This window comes from Cynara cardunculus (assembly GCF_001531365.2).
Source record: "Cynara cardunculus var. scolymus isolate 2C chromosome LG 14, CcrdV1, whole genome shotgun sequence".
In the NCBI taxonomy this organism is placed as follows: Eukaryota; Viridiplantae; Streptophyta; class Magnoliopsida; order Asterales; family Asteraceae; genus Cynara; species Cynara cardunculus.
This window is the reverse complement of record NC_037541.1, coordinates 218,606-235,977: the sequence shown is the minus strand read 5'-3', so window position 1 is coordinate 235,977 and position 17,372 is coordinate 218,606. Positions and strand designations below refer to the sequence as shown.

The 17,372-nt window shown below is 35.3% G+C and overlaps 1 protein-coding gene and 1 pseudogene across 1 annotated transcript; one reads left to right on the top strand and one right to left on the bottom strand.

Moving 5' to 3' along the window:
• On the bottom strand, nucleotides 1-2,186 carry LOC112526813 (annotated as a pseudogene).
• An 8,132-nt stretch (nucleotides 2,187-10,318) lies between these two features.
• On the top strand, nucleotides 10,319-14,256 carry LOC112526324 (RNA-dependent RNA polymerase 6-like). Its single transcript, XM_025136585.1, has 2 exons — nucleotides 10,319-13,062; nucleotides 13,176-14,256. Exons 1-2 carry the CDS (start codon nucleotides 10,390-10,392, stop codon nucleotides 14,049-14,051), a joined length of 3,549 nt encoding a protein of 1,182 aa, XP_024992353.1. The 5' UTR covers nucleotides 10,319-10,389; the 3' UTR covers nucleotides 14,052-14,256.
• Nucleotides 14,257-17,372: the final 3,116 nt, after the last annotated feature.

Here is a 17,372-nt window from a genome sequence, read left to right as displayed (position 1 = left end):
CTACATTGTTGTTTCAGATGGCATTGATGATGCTTTTATGGGCATGATCTGAACTGACAATCCTTTGTTGAATTCTGGCATTGGGATTCTTTTGAAGGGTTCGTCCTTGTTAATAAGAACCCATGTGAATTGCGTCACCAAACGATGCATCATGGCCAACGTTTCCATTTTCGCAAGCTCGATACCAGGACACATCCTTGGCCCTCCTCCAAACGCCACGAAACCAAAAGGTGGTGGTGACGGTGCATTTTTCTCAAAACGGGTTGGGTTGAACATGGTCGGGTTCTGAAAAATGTTACTGTCCATGTGAGTCATAGACGCTGACAATAACACCTGAAAAACAAACACAATATGCAAATTCAACTAAACAGTTTTTTCAATCGCATTTTCAGTGAAATATTTTTTTGATAGTTTATTTGACGTACTTGCCATCCTTTTGGAATTATGTACCCTCCATACTCGATGTCTTGCACGGTTCGCCGAAAGGATAAAATCACGGGAGGGTTTATCCTCAGCATCTCGGATGCTACTCTCCATGTGTACTTCATCTTCGCAAGGTCTTCCCATGTCAAAGCTTCTCCCATTGTCTTGTTTTTGGCAATTTCTTCTTGTTCTGCAATCTCAAATTCTTCAAGTTTGTCTAATTTCTCAGGGGCCGTTTACCAAACACTTACCCGATAAGCGCTTATCGATAAAATTTAACACTACTATTTACTTATCAGATAAGATTTTAATCCACCAAAACGGTATTTTATGCAACAATTTATCCGGAAAGCGCTTACCGTGGTAAGATTCGTTGTGCTTACTTACCGGGTAAGACTCTTGGTCCTTGTTTGGCTCTTACTGGGTAAGATTCTTGATCCTTACCATATTCATCCGGCAAGGTAATGTGACTTGGTGTTCGCTTACCCTAGTAAGCGTTTGATAAACGGCCCCTTAGTTTTTTTGTACGGTATTTTGTAACTATGATTAGTTTTTATTATATTAAATGCTAATAAAATAATGAATCGTTATTCTATTTCATATCACGATAATCATTTTGTATCTGTGTTGTAAAATTTTACGATTCCATATATATTATAGTTATGTGGTTGCAATAAAACGGAGATAAAGATTCTTTTCAAAAAATGGAGATAAAGATATCATACCTCGAGCTATAGCAGAGTAGATAGATTCATTGGTTGCCAAAAGTCTGACCAAGAACGTCAGTAAGACAGAGGTTGTGTCATATCCTGCAACCATCACGACAATGACGTTGTCGATTATCTCTTCATCAGACATCATTGGTAAGTTGTCGTCATCACGAATGCTAAGCAGTGAAGTGATGAGATCTTTATGAGGATCAGCTCGTTTTTGTTCTTCAAGTGCCTCCCTTTTTTCTTGTACAAGGTCCATCAGCATCGGTACCAGCTTCTTTCTTGCTGAATTCCGCGATTGAATTGGGTGAAGGGTAAATTGATCGGAATCGCTAGCATCCCTTCTATCATATCTTGGAAAAGTGGTAGCAGTTTCTCTCTTTTGGGTCCTCTTTCGATCCCGAAGAGAAGTGAACAGATTACATTGAAGGTTAAGGTCTTGACGAGGGTTTGCACCTACATCGTTGTTAAAAAAAATGTCAAAGTACTTAATTATTAAATTATATGTTGAAATTGATTCTATATTTAATTTAGGGCGGAGAAAATATTGTGTACCTGGACCTCATGTTTACCAGTCCAATGCGTGTGAAGGTGGTATTGGATTTCGTCATCTACTTTCGCAACATATTGCTTCAACACTTCAAGCCTTAGAAACGAAACCAACGCTGCTCTGACTCGTTTATGATCATCGTTGACCAACTCAGTTATATTCTTCGAACCAACAATCCTGCTGATCGATGGTGGCTGTGTGTTACTGAGTACACTCCCGTCGCAAGTGTATACAAACTTATTTGCAGCTGTACCATGTAAAACAACAGTTGGGTATCCAAAAAGACCAGTTTTCCAAATGGGACCGTGCTTGGTTATTCCTTTTTGAAACCACTCCTCCACCGCGTTGGCTTTCAAGGCGTTTAAGAGGCCGAGACTTTGCCCTATTAAAGGTAGTCCTAGAGAACCAGGTGGGATTTTATCTGAATACTTCTTTCCTCGAACAAGAAAGAAAACAGAAAGAAATAACAGCAGTACCGTAAAAATAATGAATAATTCCATAGCTTGAAACACAATACAGTTTGAGAGAATTCTTGTATATATACAAGGAGTGATGTTTAGGTGGTTTGTTTTTTATGTGATCAGTATCAATGAGAATGATTCTTTTATCATTAAAACTGAGTTGTTATTTTATTACAAAGTCATTATTAAAATAATGTATTAGATTCTTATGATGATTTATTTATGGTTTTTGTCTCTAAAAATTAATTAAATGTAACCTTTTTAATACCAAGTATGACTTTATTTAGAGTAAATTATGAATTTATTTTCTCAGGTTTGTCGTTTGTTATAAAACTGATCATTTATCTTTGTTTATTAAAAAAGAATCTTCTACCTATGTAATTTGTATTGGATTTGACCCCTCAGACATCGAACTTATACGTTAGCTATGAGTAGATTGGTCACTTTAGCCTCTTTTTTTCGTTTTTAACCAACTATTTAGGAGAGTTAGTGATGGCAAAAAACCGGTCCTGGGCCAGGCCTAATCGGTCCCCAGCTTTCTCATAACCGGCCATAACCGGTCCTGGTCGAAAATGGTAGGACCAGTCAAGGTACTTTATAAACCGGTTATGGGCCGCCAGTCGCGGTCCCGACATTAAAAAATAAGATTTTTTTAATAATATATATTTTTAATACATTATAAAATTTACAATTGGGTCACTCAAATACATTTTAATATAAATAAAATTACATTGTCTTATAAAAATACATTATAAAATTATTTAAAAATACATTTATTTATAAAATTATTTGAATTTTCGGGCCGGGCCAGGGGCGGTCCCATAAACAGTCTCGGTCCCACAAAACTACCAAAAACCCCAACCGGTCCCTGTTCTCGGTCCTATATCCGGTCCTTACCGGTCCCGGACCGGACCGGGCCTATTTGGCCATTGTTGGGGAGTACTAATGGCACCCCTTTATAGGGGGTGTTGAATGTTTAAAAAATCGTGTCATATCTAAAATCCAAAAAATATCAAATTGATTAAATAATATATTATATTTAATTATTACTATTTATTTTATACATATATATATATATATACTAGTTGTATACCCGAGCAATGCGGCGGGGAGTCACAAATGTAAATGATTTGAACAAATAAGAGTTATGGTTTCAATAGACTCGAGCGTCGATAAATTATATGATAGTTAAAAATCCAATATATTTACACCAACCTAACCTAACCTAACCTAACCTAATCTAATTACTAATGAGTCGTTAAAGAAGAAATTATTTTACATAATATTTGTAATTGCATGGACGAATATGATAAAAATGATTAAATAATTGACCTAATTTAATCATCTACCAGTATTAATTGAATGTACAAATTTAGTTTATATTAAATCGATTATCAAATGTAATATACAAGAAACAAACGAATTAGATCAACTCCATCTAAGAAGAGGTTCCCTTGACTACATAAAAGCATTCTTTGAAGTTTAATCTATTAAAAATAAAACAAAAACACCCTACAAATTTATACAAGGATGATTCAACTTCAGCAGACACCCAACAAATCACAACTCTCTTTGAAGAAAGCCGATTGACTAAAAAGATGACACCTATACAAGAAGAAAGTTGATTGTGATAAATAGAACAATACAGAGAGGTTCAAATGAAACCAACAAAAACGGTGGAAACCCGAAAACAAATTTCAACCTTTAGATAGATTTAATCCAACGAATATGATCAAAAAGGTGCTCCAATTCATGGGAATTTCCATATTTCGTTTTACTTTGATCTTTGGGTAAGATGGGTATCGAAGCTCTCCAACAGGATCCATTCCAACTTGAACTTCCTATATAAACATAGAATCCCCACAAGCAAATTAACATACATAATATCCAAAAACCAATCATCATGACGCTATATACGCCTGTATCCAACATACAACCTATATACACCTATATACTACAAAGGTTTGATCAGAATGTTAGATGCTTCTCAATGTTAAGAAAGGGGTATCCATATATTATGTAAATATTGATAGTAAGTTCACAATTTTAACCAACAATAACATTGTAGTTGGAAATTGGGGTCCATATAAATTAATGGTGAGTAATCCTTTTGTCATTTAACTGCCATGTGTCCAATTTCAAAGATGCCTTTTTGTGTTAGACTATAAAAGCTGCTCGTTGTCCACGTTATAAAGATTTGACTATAAAGAATGCGAGGAAGATAGATATAGCAAATTTTTTAAAAATTACACTATAAAAATTGCACTCGGTTGGTTGATTTATTGCAGAGAAGAAAATCATGTTTTTATTCCTAACTACACTTTTTTTTTTAAATATTAGAGGTACATAATACAATATTATTAGGAGGGGACTCGGTTCTATTGTGAATCAACATCCTGGCAGTCAACCATCTATTCCTATGCTGCCAAGGACTTTKCAATATCAAATTTATTTCATTTTCGGACTAAAATTGGTGATATAAGATGGGGCTTATCAGGTCTTAAATGTTGCATGAGAATAATATCATAATATGAAAAATACGTCATACATGTTTCCTTAATCTCGACCTTCTGGCAGATTCTTGATTAGACTGCTTTCTCCTCTCCCTTTTCAATTCTCGGACAATCTGCTCATAGTTATTCACATAAAACAAAATTTGAGTTAAATTTAGAGAGTACAATTTCCATGTAATTTGTTCTAAACTCTAATACTTTCCCCTTTCTTTCTAGCTCAACGTTTTCCTAAGAATTACAATGATAAGACCCAAAGAAATGTTACTTAGAAAAACACAAAGAAAACAGCAAAACCAGGAGTAGTTTGGGACTGTTTTGGTACAAACAAGCAGTAGTTTGGGACTGTTTCTACAGCAAAACAAGCTGTAGAAAATGTTAGACTGCATAGCTATGATAAGCATGTTTGAATTGTTGCTGCTTCATAGACTATAGACATTGGCCAAATTAGCCAAACCAAATAGACCCTAACTTACTCTTACCGAGTTTAGACTTCAAAATAAACTGGAATGCATGTGATGATAAGCATCTTTGAGCCCTCAGATGTTGTTGCAGCGCATGCATCAGAGGTAGGATTTTGTGCCTCACAAGCAAATATATCCACCTTTCTCTCATTTAACTGATTACCAATGGGAGAGTCTGTATCCTGAGATATAGTTCGACCTGACTTCTTAACTTTCCTCTAGTATGAAGCCTTTGCTGAAGCTTCAGATGGATTCTTCTTGTCAACAGAAGCAACATTCTCCACATCAACAGGTGTAGACTGTTTACCAGAAGATATAGAAGCTTCACTTGGCCAAGTCACCATGACTGTCGAAGAGTCAAATACCCCCTTACCAACTTTTCTTCCTTGAGACATATACTCAGATTTATCAGCATCCGGTTTCAAGGAGGCAGCATGTAAAATAGACACAAACCTGAAACCAGATAGACCCTTTTTGTATTAACTATAACAGATAGACACCTTATAATAGCAGCATAGAACGACTTTCTCAAAAAAAAAAACTACAAAAAATGTTTTTCCTGCATTAAATGAAAGATGAAGAAACATGGACCCTTCTTCTCAAGAATTGGTGCAAGATTTCTCTCTTTCCAACTATCCTRCARGTATGTGACACAACAACAATATCACATCCRAAGTGTGTGCCTRTAATTATGCATGTGATCATTTGCACAGTTGCACTAAGATCAACTTTGCTCAAATTTCATTCTTGACAAACAATTAATGTACTATTTTTCAGAATTGGCCCAAATTCTTCATATGAGCAACAGAAAAATGTAAGAACACAATTTAATCCATGCTGGGAATTCAACTGAAATTTAAAACTATTTTATTTGGTGTCTTACAGATCCAGACACTTGTGAAAAAGACACTTCTAAATGAAAATATTGAACTTGAGAGGCTATAGCAAAACCTCAATCGAGGCTAAACCAGAAAAGTGATGCAAACAGATCTCGTATTATGTATTCCAGGAGAGGAACAATTAAAGGGTAAATCAATCTTTGGAATAAGTGAAGTAAAGAAGCAGCGCTGTTAGTTTGTGGTTACAAGAGTTAAGGAAGGAGACGAGCAGCTATAAAAGTGAGTTAAAGTGAGGTGTTAGATATGTTTTTTGTGATATGTTGTGAGATCAATAAAACACAGTTCATTCGGCCAGTTTGATTGCAATTCATAATTAAATTGTATCAAAAAAGTGATATATTAAAGAAACGTTAGAAAGAAAAAGGTGATTCCTCATAAAATCGATCAATAACATAAATGCAAAATAAAATCAATCAATAAAGAATATAAAAAAGTCATATTACCACTTTACCATCACTCAATTGATTTTTGCCGATCAAATTTACCCTCATTCGTAACCTTGCATACCTACATATAATAGCACACACAGAATGTAGGAAATCATAAATCACACGTTTAGTTGAAAAGGATGTTAAATAGATTCCTTCCGGAAAACATACTTCTCAAAATACCTACCATATAAATGGAATGAAACATGTACAACGCAAAAGAACCAAACATGGATAAGGAAAGTTTCATAAAATCACCAACAAATAAAATATGTTTATAACATAAAAGGTTTAAAAACCAGAAAAACATACTTAACTATTGCAGAGGGCCTGGCTGGACTCTAATGGGTTTGGATATGTCTGCAAGAAGAAAGATTAAAACAACAATTACCAACTGTCATATAGCTATTGCATTAGTAATTTTATGCTCCCATAATTGCATATCACAAACAATGGGAGAGGGGGTAACAATATGAAAAGAGAGCAAATTCATTTTTTCAGAGTGGACCTGTGAACTATGCCAATATGGCATGAAGCTCCAAAGTCTAAGGACCGATAGAAGCAATGGCAAAATGAGGCTGAATTGGCTCCGATAGTGCTTTGTTAAACACATCTTCTACAGCAACCTAACGATAATTGGGAGATAAAAATGAAAATTGTTGAATGGCAGGGTTCCGAATATAATTTACAATTGATACAAAAATTAGGGCTTACATGGAGAGAAAAATTGAAGGGACAAGCGGAGGAGAGTTTGGGGCGACAAAGGACGCGATCGCAAACGAGGTTCCAAGAGCGGCTAACTGAAGCGGCGGAGGCGAATGAAAAGGCCGGAAGTATGGGGACTACATACAAACCCATAGAAAACTCAAGAACCCTAACCCATAAAAGTGAAGATTTCGATGGGAATCAACACACAAAAACAATTAATTTGAGTGCTAACCCATAGAAAACTCAAAAACCCTAACCAATCAAATGAAGATGGAAAACAAAAATATTACCTGGATTGGAACCCTAGCCATATTTGAAGCATGAATTGAGAGCTCATCGTCACTTTAGGACGGAATCGATGAGAGTGTGTAGAGAGATTACACGGTGATCTTGAATAAGTAATCATCACAAGGGAGCATGAATCGTCAATATTTGAATCGAATTTCTGAAGCATCTCTTGGGAAGATAATCTTCTTCACAAGCTTGTCTTGGGAAGATGATTTTCTTTTAGAGGAGTGTGAAGGTAGCATTAGTAACTTGTACATTAGGTATAAATTATTGTTTTTAAGACTCAATGCATAAAAAGGTAGTATTTTATGCATCAAAACTTGTTTTTAAGACTTTTAAGACTCGATGCATAAAAAAGTAGTACCTTATGCATCAAAACTTATTTTTAAGACTTTTACTAAGGCCTTGTTTGTTTTTACAAAAAAACACTTAATACCCTCTTATGTCTAAATCAGTTAGACCTTAAGTGTGTTTGTTTTCTTTTTTCGATTAAAAGCTTAAAAGCTTATTATATCTGAATTATTTAGACACCTCTTATTATTGTGTCGCCTAGCTGGTCTCTCTCAACCTCTCCATCGCAGCGTCTGTGGATCCTTCTCAAGCTCTCGCCTACCGTCTTCTATCTCTCGATTTTTAAGGTATGCATCTCGATCTCTCAAGCTCTCTATCTCTCGATTTTCTTTCTCCTTGCTTGGTTAATTTCTGTTTTGCCTGGTTCAAAAAAGGGTTAGGGTTTACCTCCTATAAGGGGTTTTTGTATGTGAACCCCACGGTTGAAATCCTATAAGGGGTTTTTTTATGTGAAGTCTGTTAATAGCATTTGAAAGCAGAATCAGTAGTGATATTAATGGCTTCTCTCTTGGTTAATGGATTTCTCATAGTTGATTGCACAAGCAACCATTTTGTTTGGTAAGAGACTATGATCCAAAATGTGGTTCTTTGTTAACTTCTTATTTGATTTATGTTTGGTTTCTTTGTTTTGGTTCTCGATCTACTGATCACTGTCAAACAGCCTTAACAGTCCCTATGTTTGATCACTGTCAAACAGCCTTAACAACCAAGGGAACCACTAGTCTATCTTTCATGGAACCAAAATACCATCCTTGAGAACAGAGGAGCAAATGAGTGGGTGATTGAACTGAAATCTTCCTATAAAAATAAATACTGCATTCTTTTAGCACAATCAAAAATAAAATATTCTATACTTTATAAAAGCTGAGTAATATTTGAATATGTTCCAACCCTTAACAAAACTCAGCTGCAAAGCCTATCACGACAGATTCTATACTTTAGCACAATCAAAAATAAAATATTCTATACTTTTTAAAACCCGAAGGTTGGACACATTCTGTAACACAAAAAGACTAATGCAGTAAAACCTTACTCTTCCTCAGTTCTGCGATAAATTTTGACTGTTTTGAGTGATATTCAAGTCCAAGCCTTTGAATCCTCCATGTGTTAACAATCTTTTTGAAGCCATGTCTGTTGGTCAGAAGACTTACGTTTTGTTTGGGCAGACAATTACACACACACACACTCTATATATATATATATATGTGTGTGTATATGTATAGATATGAGATAAAAAGGTGAGTCTTTTTTCCTTGGTTGGATAATGTTTGTGTATTTTGAACAAGAATCCAAACATGGGTTGGTTTCTATTTTTGTTGTTGTTTCTTGATGATGATCAATGTTGAGGTTCTTTAGACATATTTGTTTAATGGGTGAGGTCGGTTTTACCTTTTCTTAAGATTCTTTATATGGGGTTTTACCTTTTCTTAAGGTTCTTTAGACATATTTTTTTGTTGTTGTTTCTTGATGATGATGAATGATGGTTGATTGATGCATGAATATTGGGATAACAAGTTGGGAATCTTCAACAACAACAGTAGCTAATTGAATGAGATTGTTCTGTTTATTTAAATCATAAAACTATAGCTGCTGTAGTTAGGGGCTGTTTGTTGTTGGGCTTAGATAAAAGAACGGCTGCCATTTCTTTCTCTTTATCATGCCTATCCATAGCCATGGAGATGAGTTTCTTCACAAAATAGTAACTGTAACTTGCCATTTTTCGTTGAGGATATTTCTAGAAGTTCTAAAGTTTATGAGAACCAACTTCTTTTTATGATCAAACTGCTACTTCAACATCAAACCTGCAAGCACTTTACACCAACCTGGCATCAGATAATTCAACATCGATTGTTCCTCCATTTTTCATCTTCATAAGTAGGTCCCGTATCCTTTTAACATTGCAAATGATCAAGAGAAAGATCTTCACCCAACTAAACCAAGATACAATGCAAATAGTATCTCATTCTTATAGAACGTGTATTGAAAATCAAAATTCATGTTTATCAATTTACACAAGATGACTTAGATATTACCAATAAAATCAACTTCTAATGAAATCTAGAACGCATTTGGAGAACGATTAACACCAAAAACATACCCATGATGTAATAACATTGGATTTTCCACACACAAAACTTGCCCATAAATATATCAACAGCAAAAAAAGGTATATTAACCAACCAACAACAAAAAAATGTTAGATCAACAATGCAATATAAAAGCAAAAACCAGTAGAAGATATTTCAGTAGCTAATGATTAGCAAAATGTTATATCAACACTTCACAGCATGACAGCATAACCATGGACAAGGAAAATACGTCAAAACCAATAACAATGAACTAGAAGAAAGAACAGTAGCTATTGACCCGTTGATTATCACTTCTCGAGTCCATTTTTCATTTCTATTTTCAGGATAGAAGGATACGGGACCTACTTATGAAGATGAAAAATGGAGGAACAATCGATGTTGAATTAACTGATGCCAGGTTGGTGTAAAGTGCTTGCAGGTTTGATGTTGAAGTAGCAGTTTGATCATAAAAAGAAGTTGGTTCTCATAAACTTCAGAACTTTCTAGAAATATCCTCAACGAAAGATGGAAGCAGAGAGAAGCGATAAGGATATGGAAATCACACAGGTTAGTGTAGGTGGTTTTGGCGATCACGTTAAGGCCAAGATGCTTTTGGATTACTTAGAAGAAATCGTCGGGCAAGTTTGGAGGTGTCGAGTAAAAGCTTCCTCAACTCCTCCCAACACGTATCCTGAATTTGATGCCGACCTCGAGAACATACAAAAAGTCGATGATTACAAGAAGGTTGAACCCCATGCATTTGTGCATTTCGTGGATCCTGATTCGGTCAATTCAGTTTTAGAAATCGAAGGCAAAGGTGAGCTTGTATTTCTCAACAATCCTTCGAAGGTTAGTTTGGGGCCGGAAAATCCGTATAGGATTAAGTTATCAAATGTGGTTCTTGAGATCGGGATGTTTGCTAGCCGGGATAATTTTCTTGTTGGTTGGAGAGGGCCTGATTCCGGGCTTGACTTTCTTATTGACCCGTTTGATTATAGCTGTAAGTTTCTTTTCACTAAAGATACCGCTTTCTCTTTTAAGGGGACGAAGAATCATGCAGTGATAAAATGCAATTTTAAGGTCGAGTTTTTGGTGAGAGAAATTAACGACATTAAGGATTGCTTGCAGTCGCATATGGTTTTGGTTTTTCAGTTGGTATCGGCTCCTCTTATTAGCTATAGAACGGCTGATGATGATATCGCTATCACACATCCAGCAGAAATGTTGGATGATGATGATCCATGGATCCGGACCACYGATTTTACGCCAAGTGGGGCTATTGGGAGATGCCATACTTATCGCGTTTTGATCCGGATTCGAGATGTACCGAAGGCAAAAAAAGCTTTAGATTTCCTTAGAGGACAAAGTGTCCCTATCGATCAATTTAGAACAAAGCTTAAGGTACAGAATGAACCAGAATTCGGGATTCCATTGCGAGATCCATTTTTTTGTATTCAATACGAAGACGATATATCCTTTAAAGTTTTGTTCTTGGTTAACGCGGTTTTGCACAGAGGCATCATCAACCAGCACCAATTCTCGGAAAAAGTTTTTGATCTGTTGAGAGATCAATCTGAGGAGGTTAATGTGGCTGCCCTGAAGCATATATGTTCATATCGTCACCCTCTATATGACGGGTTTACTCGATTGAAAATCGTTCAAGAATGGCTACTGAATAATCCAAAGCTTATTGAGAAACAAATAGAKCAAAAAGACATAACCGAAGTTCGGAGATTGGTCATTACGCCAAGCAAAGCCTATTGTCTACCACCAGAAGTYGAGCTATCTAATCGTGTTCTTCGGCATTATCGAGAAGTTTCTGACAGGTTTTTACGAGTTACGTTTATGGATGAAGGTATGAGKACTTTAAACAACCATGTTCTCAACTTTTACCCGGCTCTCATCGTTAAAGGTTCTATTGCACAGAAAACAACTATGTTTAGAAAGGTGAAGAACATTTTGAGTGAAGGGTTTTATTTATGCGGCCGTCGATACCGTTTCTTGGCTTTCTCGGCGAACCAATTGAGGGATCGATCTGCTTGGTTTTTTGCTGAAAACGGGAAGATTTCATGCACAGATATAACAGCATGGATGGGGAAATTCAGTAACAGGAATGTAGCTAAATGTGCTGCTAGAATGGGGCAGTGCTTCTCATCGACATATGCGACTGTCAAGGTCCCGAGAGCCGAGGTGGATTTGAACCTTGAAGACATCAAGAGGAATGGTTATGTGTTCTCGGATGGGATCGGGAAAATGTCACCGGAACTTGCACTTGAAGTTGCYGAAAAGTTGCAGTTGAAAGACAATCAGCCGTGTGCGTATCAGATCAGATACGCGGGTTGTAAGGGAGTCATCGTGTGGTGGCCTGGAAAAAAGGGGGACAATATCAAGCTTTCATTAAGGCCGAGCATGAATAAATTCGAGTCTGATCATACGGTTCTTGAAATATGTTCTTGGACAAGGTTACAGCCCGGTTTCTTGAATCGTCAGATAATAACGCTACTCTCCGCTTTGAATGTTGGAGACAATATCTTTTGGAAAATGCAAACGAAAATGGTGAGAAATCTGAACCAAATGCTCGAGGACACGGATATGGCATTTGACGTGATCACAACATCGTGTGCCGAAAGTGGGAGTACAGCTTCGATAATGTTGGCTGCCGGTTTCAAGCCGACAACCGAACCACACCTTCACGGCATGTTGAGTAGCATCCGAGTTGCACAGCTCAAAGATTTACGTGAAAAATCTCGAATCTTTGTGCCCAAAGGAAGGTTGTTGATGGGTTGTTTGGATGAATTAGGTGTTCTTGAACAAGGCCAGTGCTATATTCAAGTATCAAACCCATCGGTCGAGAACTGTTTTGTGAAACACGGGTCGAGATTTTCCGAAACAAAACGAAATTTGACAGTGATCAAGGGTACTGTGGTCATTGCAAAGAATCCGTGTCTTCATCCTGGTGATGTTCGAGTTTTAGAGGCTGTAGATGTCCCTGGTCTCGAACATCTGTTTGATTGTTTGATTTTTCCACAGAAAGGAGACCGGCCACACACCGATGAAGCTTCCGGAAGTGATCTCGATGGCGATCTCTATTTCGTTACATGGGATAAAAATCTTATACCACCTAGCAAACAGAGCTGGCCGCCGATGGAATACACTGCTGCCGAAGCCAAACTTTTACCACGCGATGTTAAACACTCAGTAACTTTCTTATCTCTATCGATTCAATATTTATATCTGCGTTTGTTTGGTTTGATCTGGTTCCGATCTTTCAGGAAAATTAAACGTAAATTGTTACTTTTTTATCCCAACAGGACATAATAGATTTTTTCACCAAGAACATGGTTAACGACCGTCTTGGAACGATTTGCAATGCATACGTAGTCCATGCCGATATGAGTGATTATGGAGCTCTAGAAAAAAATTGCATCAAACTGGCAGAACTAGCGGCTATCGCCGTTGATTTCCCGAAAACCGGCAAGATCGTGAACATGCCGCCAGCTCTTAGACCGAAGCTTTACCCGGATTTCATGGGAAAAGAAAGTTTCCAAAGCTACAAATCGAAGAAAATACTCGGGAAACTTTATCACCATGTCAAAGATTGTAGCGCCACAGATGTCACGCCATCTTCCGAACTTGGAATCCTCCCTTCCCACATACATTATGACGAAGATCTTGAGGTTCGTGAGGCTGCTAGCTTTGTAAACGATGCTTGGGGCTGTAAGTTGTCGTACGATAGACAACTAAACGGGCTTCTCGGACAGTATAAGGTGGCCCGAGAAGAAGAGATTGTCACGGGTCATATTTGGTCAATGTCGAAACATACTAGCAAGAAGCAAGGTGAACTTAAAGAAAGGATCAAACATGCGTACAGTGCATTGAGGAAGGAGTTCCGGAAGGTGTTTGACTATCTGGGTCCTGATTTTGACCAGATTCCGGAAGAAGAAAGAAACGAGAGGTATGAGCGAAAGGCGTCCGCTTGGTACCAGGTTACGTACCATCCGATTTGGGTAAAGCAATCACAGGATTTGCAAGAACCTGGGCGAGGGGACAAAACAGTAAATTTGAGCTTTGCGTGGATCGCAGCTGATTATCTTGCCCGAATCAAAATCAAGCGACGGGGAGCTGGAGACGGRAGATCCCAGAAACCGATTGATTCACTTGGTCGGTACCTTGCTGATCGGATGTGATCGTTTATGGCTGCATGGCTACTCTGCCACTTCTTGACCTTTTCTTTTATTCATATATCATTTTGGCTGAGTGGATAAGTGACTATCTATTTCATCAAGCCATAATCGAATTACCTTGTATAGGTTATCAAATAACAGCTTGTTTGTTAGAAGCTCAATGAGACTCAGTTTATTCGGTTAATTATAAATGATTGTTTGGTAGCGACTTATTTTGTAATCTTAAGGAACTTTATGCAAAAAATCAAGTTTTTTCAAACATACCATTTCAATTAAAAACACATTTATTCAACCTGTGAAAAAACTCTTCCAAATGAATATTCTTTCAAATAAATTTAGTTCCTGAAAATTGACTATTTCAATTAATTTCTTTAATATAATGGGTGGGCTAAATTCATTCATACCTAGAAGTTCTTAAAATTGTACTATATTATTTTAATATTTATTAAAATGGTACTTGTACAATGCAACAAAATATATCTAAATTTTAATTTTTCATTTTATTCATTTCTCTGTCGATATGATACGGTTTTACGTGGTTTTAGAAAACGATAATATTTTTATTTTTAAACAAAGTATAAATTTGAAAAAAAAAGTATCGATCTTAGTGTTAAATTAACTATTTAAAATTTCTCATTTTTTGTTTCAATTTTTTATTATAAATTGAATTTAGATTTAATAACAAAGTTATTTATTTTTGTTTAATAATATGATTTTTATAAGAATGATAATTAAGTATTCTGTTAATACTCAATGATTATCCTAATTATATTTTAATTTTTTATCTTGAAAATGAGATGTTTATTATGTATTTGAATATGTTTATCTGTAGTTAGTTACACGAATTCAAAAATAAAGTTTTAATAAGTTGTACTTACGCATAATTTACTCGTACTATTGCATTTTAAATAATATGAATTAATAAACAATAATTCATGCATAAAAAATTGTTTTTAAGAGTTGTAGTCAAATGTTTTATAATATAGTATAGATAATGTTTTTATATTAGATTAATACTAATTCAATCTTATTTGTGGAAGTAAATAAACAAAATCATTTACATCTCAATTACATCAAGTTTTAAAGAATTTTCTACATTCAGAGTTATCATGTTCTCTCTATTACAGAGAATAATATAGAGATTTGTTGGGACAGAATAAATAATAAAAACTTCATTTCTACATTTCAAATTTATTTAATTAAAATATAAGAACACAATAGAGCAATTTACATTTTTACCCCTGAGTGATAAGACATTATATATATATAAGATACATCTCGATTTTAGAAAAATATAGTCCAAGTTATTATATATATATATATATAATGGTTCAAACGAGAACCCACATGATTTACAAGACACGATAACACTTGTAACCCAAAACTGTGTGTTAAATCATATTTTAATAGTATTTGGAAGATTTTTAAATTTTAAATGAATTTTTTTTTTTCAAAAATAAGAAAGACGTGGAGGAGTAAAAATGGAAATAGGAAAATAAAATAAAATAAGATGATCAGATTACATTACATATAATAGGGTCAATGGTTTTAAAGAGAAAGAAATCAATCGACTTTGGAGACGGAGACGGAGACGTAGACGAAGAAGAGGAAAGCGTTCACTAAGAGGTATGTGTTACGTATCACATCTTTATCACATACACAACATATATCAATGACTCCTTCTATATCACATGATTATCACCGTGATTAGGGCAAAATCAAGAAGTCGTTATTCTGTTTGGGGGATCATAGATTTATCACAGTGTAATAATTGTAAGGAGAAATCGAGAAATTAGACTCTGAATCAGTAATACATGCTCGTTTCCCTTCTTTATCACAAGATTATCACAGTTATTGTTACCCTGTTTGGCTATCATTACAGTGTGATTATCGTAAAGAATAATAGCGATTGGGATTGGGTGTTGAGGGGATTGTTGTCACAATTGACGAATCAATTAAGAAAAGTTGGATGAGTATCACATGATTATCAAAGTTAAATTGAATCGAGCTATGAAGCTTCAGATAAAATAAAAATTATAAAAAATACCCAATTACATTATTACCCTTATTGACTTATTTATTTTAGATATAATTTAATTTATTGATTATTTTTTTTTTTGAGATTGATAGATTGTTCTCGTATTCTCGTAAATAATATGACTCTCATCTGAAGCTCCACACACACACACACACACACATATATATATATAGGGGCTCATTCAAGAGAGAACTGACTAGTTTGTGGTAACCGTGAGATTCAATCTCAACCACAAATCAATAGATAAATTAGGATATTCATAATTTTGGTAATTTTTAATTAAAATTTTACTGCAAGGACATTTTAGGTATTTTCTCTCCTCTCTCCTCTCTTCTCTCTCCGTCCCCGTCTTCCGGTCACTGTCCTCCGGCCTCCGGTGATACCACAGTGTGATACTCAAGTACATATAAGATGCATTGTGATACCACTATGTTACATATCCGATCGATCGCACAAACGACCACAGTGTGATACCACTATGTTACATATCCGATCGATCGCACAAACGACCACAATGTGATACCCAATCACATATAAGATGCATTGTGATACACTGTGGTATCACCGGAGGAAGACGGTGGCTGGGGGACGGAGAGAGAAGAGAGGAGATAGGAGAAATGAGAGAAAATACTTAAAATGCCCTTGTATTAAAGTTTTAATTAAAAATTACAAAAATTATAAATTTCTTAATTTATCTATTGATTTGTGGTTGAAATTGGACCTCACGGTTACCACAAACTAATTAGTTCTCATTTGATTAGGCTCATATATATATATATATATATATATAAAGATTCATCTGGCATGTTTTTATTTTTACAGCGGTAAATATTAGCAATAATAAGGTACCTGTGGTCCACTCAAGTTTATTGAAACAGTACAAACAGCGGTAAATTTTGCCCTACACATACACATACACATACACATACACATACACATACACATACACATACACATACACATACACAAAGAAAGGGATTATAAATCTTTATAAAATATTATGTAGGATTTAACATATAGTTTTTATCTCGTAATTAAATAAATTTTCAAATATAATTTTTTTTTAAAGTTACAGTTTAAAATCAATATCAAAATAAATTTTAATTAATAAAAAAATAAAAAAATTAATTATATTAAATTACATTTTTATTAATCGATTATTACAAAACAAATGTTTTCAACATATTCTAAAATCTATTTCATACAATCCTATCAGATCCCGTGAAATCCCGAGCATCCTATAAGGATTTCATAATCATACATTTGTAGGATTTCAATTAAATTAC